Below are 6,886 nucleotides of genomic sequence, written 5' to 3'. Positions count from 1 at the left end.
AGTGCTGGGCAGTGTAGGACGATAAGGCTTGTGGACCTGGAGTTGTCAGACATTTTTAGGTTTGAATTTTGGCTCCATCACTTCCTAGCTGTGACCTTGGCACAATCGCTACCCTCTCTGAGCCTCAGTTTCTCCCCCAGAAATGGACATAATTGCTTCTTAGGTTACCTTGAGGACTTAAGGTGGTAGTCCTTGTTAATAGTTACTTTGGCTATTAGATGGTGGCTGGTTGTAAGGCCTGGAAAAGAACCTATTTGTCAGGTGATGTGGTAAAAGGTTAAAAGAGATATAAAATCAGAGTAACCTAGTGCCATTGCTGTGTGACTTTGGCAAGTGACTTCACCCCTCTGAAAGTCAGCCTTTTCTCCAAAATGGGGACAAATAATATCCATCTCATGGGGTCTTATGAGAATTCAGTAAGAATGTTTGCCAATTGTTTTATTAGTCTGTTTTATTAGCACAGGCAAGCACGTGGTAGACCCCCTTAACCTTATTAGTATAATTTCATCCTTTCAGTTTATATTATTTCAGAATTGGTTTCTTCCTTTTTTTTGAGGTCTGGGTAATTCTGTAACACCTAAAAATTATTTTTTTATAGTATAGTGGTAACATACATAGAGTGCTAATTCTTAAGCTATAGCCCAATTCAATTTGTGTAACTTTCTGAGATAAGTGCTTAGATCAGTGATATTTTTAGATTATTATTTAGCCTCTTTCCTAATATGTACCTTTAAGGCCATCATTTTTCTGAGAACTTCTTGAGCTACACTCCATAAGTTTGTGTCACATTTCCATTATTATTCAGTTTAAAAATATTTACTATTTTGATGTAGCATCATTTTATGGTGTAGTGCTTCTTTTCCACATATCTTATGACTGCTTAGTTATCCTTTTATTGTTGGGACTAGCCATTGTCTGATTGGCTGAGGCTTGGGGACACATCCTAATAGGGGATAGTGCTGTTAGATACAAGAACTTTATTTCCATATGGAGCTTGGTGTGGGGTTTGGTGGGGGGAGGTACATGCAGGTGTTCCTCTGTCCCCAGCCCTATAGCTGCTGGGAGGGCTTGAGAATGTACAGGAAGCGCGTCTTGCGCACAGGCAGCTTGAAGTAGGAGGAGCCCTGGGTCCCTTCTTGAAGGACCTCCTCTCGGGTCCCTTCGTGGAGCCCTTCCTGGATGGCCTGCAGGCGGTCCCGGATGGCCTGCAGGCGGTGTTGCTTCTCATTGAGGGGGCGGTCGCCCTTGGGGGCATCCTGGTGGGACCTTCGCTGTGTCAGCTTCACAATCCAGAAGGCCACTCGGGGGTGAGGGTCCAGGTGGGAGCTGTCCATGGTCTTTGGGATGGGCACCAGGGCCCCCTTCTCCTCTATCTTGGGTACCTGCGGAGGAGGGATGAGGAGATCCTCTCAAAGTCAAATGACAACCCACTGGCATATTTAACTCAGTCTGCCACCTACAGGACGTTTTGGGAATAAAAAACTCACTTTACAGTTTACAAAGCACTTGGGTTTACAAGTACTTTTGAATTAAAAATACTCAGAGGGCACTGGTAGCTCAGTTGGTTAGAGAGTTGTCCCAATACACCAAAGCTGTGGGTTTGATTCCTGGTCAGGGCACATGTAAGAATCAACCAAGGACTTCGTAAATAAGTGGAACAACAAATTGATGTTTCTTTCTCTTTCCCCCTCTTCCTTCCTCTCTCTCTAAAATTGATAAATAAAAATTATGCCCTGGCTGGTGTTGTTCAGTGGATTGGGTGCTGGCCTGCCAACCAAAGGGTCGCAGGTTTGATTCTGGGTTAGGGCACATGCCTGGGTTTCAGGTTGGGTCCCCAGTAGGGGACGCGTGGAAGGCAACCAGTTGATCTATCACACATCAATGTTTCCCTCTTTCTCCCTCCCTTCCCTTCTATCTAAAAATAAATAAAATCTTGTTAAAAATCCATTAAACATAAAATCGATAAAAAATTTAAAAAATATTTGGAGGTTTATAGACTACTTTGGGATTAAAAACACACTTTGCAGGGTTCAAAAGCACTTTAGGGTTTAAAATGCCTGTTGGGATTACAGAACACTTTAGGATTAAATATACTGTGAGGTTTGGAAAGCAGTTTAAAGTGCACACTTTGGCATTAAAAGCTTTTGACATTACTAAAGAATTATGACCACAATTGTAACGTGATCTTTCTAAATTTTAAATTTATTTTATTAGTCAAGACTTTGACTGGAATGTCATGATTGAGAGGGAAATACCTAGTCTCTGGATGTTGTCAGAAAAGCTTTAAGGAATTAAGATTGACTTTAGGAGCTGATAAGAGTCCCTTAGAAAAACAGCATGGTACCTTTCTTATTTACATGGTTCATGGCAGTCTTTCCAGGTAAGAAATGCAAGTTGCTTTGCTGGGAGATGGCAAAGAACCTCAAGACATTTTGGGGGACCTCGGATACTTGAGGAATTCACCCAAACTTACACATATTGTAGGCAAAGCCTGATGGGAATTATGTGGCTTGGCTTCTTTGCTCTGAGAGGCTAATTAAAGTTCATTCTGGAGGTTCCTTATGAAATTCCAGCAGAGCAGATTAAAAAAAAGAGCCTATATGATCAATTACTATTCTTATCGTATGTATGCAAATATTCAGGCCAAATTGAAACTGGACTTGATGCAGTAAATAAATTGGTCTTAACTTGGCTCTTTGATAAAAATGAGGATTAATTTTATGGACAGAAATTGTGTTTCAATAAAAATCTGTAATACACTGTTGTAGATACGAGAGTCCAGTTAATTTTCTTCCAAGTTTTATTTTTTCACCTATAAACTCAACTGGATCTTGAATTTTCCTCGTTTGCTTAAATAACTGGCTACAATCCTCCAAACTAATGTTTCATTTTTCTCCCATCCTTCGACAAGGCAAACAACATCCAAAATCTAGGCCAACCAGCCTGTGTGTGTGGGTGGGTGGGGGCGTTCCTCAGTGTCCTTGCCTGGATGCTCCCTTTCCTCAGACCATTCATCGTGGTTTTTGTCATTCTAGCTTTTGCCCCAATAATGTTAAGATTTATAACACAATTTGTCTCCACCAGGTTACAAGCCCTGCTTGTACTCCGGGAATATTGCGCCTTGCTGACTTGAGACGTTATCACAACCTCCTCATTGTCCCTGTGACAGAGAGCAGGGATCATTTGGCTCTGAAGGAAATCTGCCCCTCTTCAGCAGGAAGCAGCTACAGAGGAGACCCTATGCCCCTTTCCCTTAAAGAATTCAGAGCCAAGCCCTGGCTGGTGTGGCTCAGTGGATTGAGCACTGGCCTGTGAACAAAAGGGTCGCCAGTTTGATTCCCAGTCAGGGCACATGCCTGGGTTGTGGGCCAGGTCCCCAGTAGGGGGCATGCGAGAAGCAACCACATATTGATGTTTTCTCCTTCTCTTTCTCCCTCCCTTCCCTTCTATCTAAAAAATAAATAAATAAAATCTTAAAAAAAAAAAAAAAAGAGTTCAGAACCAAGAATCCTTGAGGGGAAGATGTAGGAGGCAGCTGGACAGGCATGAGCAAAGTGGAAACGACAGGCCAGGTACAGAAGGTACCTGGGATGGAAAGCCCTGGGTGCCTAGCAGTGGGCAAAACTGGGAAAACAAGTACCGTAGGGTGGGACTTTGCCCTCTGGGTGACCCTTCCTCCCTAGCGTATCACTGGTCATGCAGTTCAGACCTCCCCCTGACCTTTCCTTCCCTGGCATGTTGCTAGTCAGGTGGTAGCCCCCTTACCGGACAAATAAGAGGGGCGGAGAATAGCCTCATAAGACTCCCATACAAGTCCTTGCATGACCACTTCCCCTTAAGCATTAAGCCCCCAGGACAATGAAGTTCTGGCCCCCATCAAATAACCTTAAAAACAAAGCCTCAGGTCTGTTGACCACAGAGACAGGGTTTTGGTCAAACCAGAGATGACGTCTAGGCCTCAGCTGTATTTCAGCTCCAGGCCCAGAAAAGCAGCTGCAACCTGTGGTCATTGATTGAATCCTGGTCCAAAATCAAGTTAGCTCTTACAGGCAGTTTTGGGTCCAGCGGAGACATTTGAACATGGGCTGAATTTCTGTTTGGTTCTTGCTACTCAAAGCGTGAGCTGTGGACCGGCATTATCAGCATCATCTGGGAGCTTGTAGACATGCACGTTAGTGGGCCCCATCCCACCTACCCAGGCCTACTGAATCAGTCTGCATTTTGATAAGTTGAGGCCTGAGAAGTCCTGTAGGAGATTGTTACGGTTGAATTGTGCCCCCTCACAATTTATACGTTGAAGTCCATACCCCTAGGAGCTCGGAATGTGCTCTGATGGGGTCCTAATCCAATATGGCTGGTGTCCTTATGCAAAGGGGAAATTTAGACATAGAAGTGCAGGCAGGGAGAATGTTGTATGAAGATGAAGCAGAGATGGGGGCTGATGCATCTACACACCAAGGATCGCCAGAGACTGTCATCAAAGCATCAGAAGGTAGGAGAGGGGCATGGAAGAGACTCTCCCTCACAGCCCTCAGAAGGAACCAACCTTGATCTTGGACACCTAACCTCCAGAACCGTGAGACAATAAATTTCTGTTACTTAAGCCACCCAATCTGTGGTACTGTGTGACAGCAGCCCTCAAAAACCAATACAGAGGCAACAGTTTGACATCGACGTGAAATGTCTTGGGTTTAAAAATGGTACTGTGGTCATGTGGGAGAATGCATTATTCTTAGGTGATATCTGCTGAAGGATTTAAGGGTGAAGTGTCATGATGTCAATAACTTATTTTCATACGGTTCAAAAATGCAAAAGCGAAAATAAAGTAAATGTGGTAAAATGTTATCGAGGGGTGAATCTAGGCCAGCAGTTCTCAACCAAAGGGTGGAAACTGGTGGAGGGTGGGGTGATGCTTCTGTCTAGTGGGTAGAGGCAGGCTTGCTGCTAAACATTTGATAGCGCACAGGATGGTCCTGTGCATGGATAAAAACTAAGATTAACCAGCCCTGGCTGGTGTGGCTCAGTGAATTGAGTGCCGGCCTGCGAACCAAAAGGTCACCAGTTTGAGTCCTGGTCAGGGCACATGCCTGGGTTGCAGGCCAGGCCCCCAGTCGGGAGTGCGCGAGAGGCAACCAATTGATGTATCTCTTGCACATTGATATTTCTCTCCCTCTCTTCCTTCCTCTCTTCTCCCTCTCTAAGAATAGAATCTTTTTTTTTTTTTTTTTTTTTTTTTTTTTAAAAACAAACCCTGAAGATTATCCAGCCCCCAAATGACAATGGTGCCACGGCTGAGAAACCTTGCTCTATGGTAAAAGGAATACAGATATATTCACTGTACTACTTTTCCCCAACTTTTCTGTAGATTTGTAATTTTTGAAATAAAAACCTCTGTGAGAGAGAACCATATGGGTTTGCCAAGCACTTGGAGGTTCTTAAAATGTTTTAGGCTAATAAAATTAAGTCCTTTGGTGTTAGAATCACTCAAAGGTTGCAAAGGTGAGATACTCCAAGCATTTAGGGTTCATAAAGCACTTTGGAATTAAAAGTAGGGTGGGGAGATGGGGGCATGTCCTAACCTTTGAGTCGCTCTCCAAGTTCTCCTCTCCTCGCTCAGTGGATGCCATCACCTTCTCGGAGATCAACACCGCTCCTGTCTTGTTGTCGGTCACCTGTGAAGATGGGAGGAAAGAGTGAGAGCAGAACTGTTTTCCTCCTCTGCCCTCATCAAGGAAGATACTGCAGCATAAGTGATCCCAGAGAGATTCCAGGAGGTACTTCCTGGCATAAGTACCTTGTCAATCTGGAGGTGGCTAGAGAGAGTGTTGTTCCCCAGCTGGCGCTCCTGGTTCTCTTCTTGGTGGTAGCTCCTAGGGAGGCCCCGAAAGTCCACGGGGGCAGAGAAGAAGCTGTCCATGCCCCGTAGCAGGTCATCCTGGGGCCAGAGGAGGGACAGGTGAGCTGCTGGACCTCAGGACTCCCCAGTGCTACCTGCAGCCCTGCCAGCACGCCGTTGAGGCCTTGCTGTGTCCCTTCCACCCCCTTCCCTCTCCATCTTCTGACCCTTAGAGCCTAACTAAGGGCACCTCCTGCCCTTATCCCCCACCTGTTCTGTCTCTATTTTCTGCCCCATTACCTGCCTCACGTCCTCCTGTCTCTCTGCTCCTATCCTACCCTTCAGCCTCTTGCCTCTGTCCCATCTCCCTCTCTGCCTGCCTGCCTCCTTCTTTCTGTCTCTCGGTCTCCCTGTCTCTCTCTGTCCCTTTGACTCCTCTTCCTGTCTGTCCTGCCTGGCTGCGACCTGTCTCCCATTGTCTCCCTGAACCCCTTCTATGTCTCAGTCTCCATCTGCCTCCACCCCTGTTCTTTGGAACCTCTTCTCCCCAACCCCTGCCATCGCTCACTTTCAGAAAAAACCCCACGAAGTCTTGGATTAGTCTTTGAAGGCCTGGAAAACCCGAGGAGCTCTCCTGGGTGTCAGCATCGCGGATCGGGGCTGCAGTGGAGGGGGGCACTGAGGCAGAGGAGAGCAGCAGCAGGAGGACCAGCGCGTGCCACATTGCAGGGAAGGCTGTAGGGGTCAGAGCCCCCACCCAAGACGATCATGCCTTTCATCCCTTGCTCAGGTTTTATTCCTTGTACAAGCAACTCTGCTCCCCACCAAAACCATTATCGTCTCCCCTTTCCTTCTATTCCCACCCCCTCCATCGTGTCAGGGCCCGCGCGTTTTCCCCGGACCCGGGTCTTCTGAGCTTTGCCTCAAACAAGGATTTCATTCCTCTCCTTCCCCCACATTCATACCCAGATCTAATTTCTCACCTCCTACGCCCCCGCCCCGTCTTCTGGGCCCCTTCTTTATACTAGACCGCAGTCTGGTCACGGACTC

General features: G+C 46.2%; 1 protein-coding gene across 1 annotated transcript; it reads right to left on the bottom strand.

Annotated features, from left to right (window-relative positions):
• Nucleotides 1-1,049: 1,049 nt before the first annotated feature.
• Nucleotides 1,050-6,879, bottom strand: DKKL1 (dickkopf like acrosomal protein 1). Its single transcript, XM_054588530.1, has 5 exons — nucleotides 6,820-6,879; nucleotides 6,405-6,571; nucleotides 5,795-5,935; nucleotides 5,580-5,672; nucleotides 1,050-1,382 (listed from the first exon to the last, which is right to left on the bottom strand). The coding sequence occupies exons 2-5, from the start codon at nucleotides 6,558-6,560 to the stop codon at nucleotides 1,050-1,052; spliced, it is 723 nt and encodes a 240-aa protein (XP_054444505.1). The 5' UTR covers nucleotides 6,561-6,571; nucleotides 6,820-6,879.
• Nucleotides 6,880-6,886: the final 7 nt, after the last annotated feature.

Source organism: Pteronotus mesoamericanus, unplaced genomic scaffold, assembly GCF_021234165.1.
Source record: "Pteronotus mesoamericanus isolate MK-2021 breed Mesoamerican mustached bat unplaced genomic scaffold, CSHL_Meso_final scaffold_137, whole genome shotgun sequence".
NCBI classification, from domain to species: Eukaryota; Metazoa; Chordata; class Mammalia; order Chiroptera; family Mormoopidae; genus Pteronotus; species Pteronotus mesoamericanus.
The sequence above is the reverse complement of the archived record's forward strand: the minus strand, read 5'-3'. Positions and strand labels throughout refer to the sequence as shown.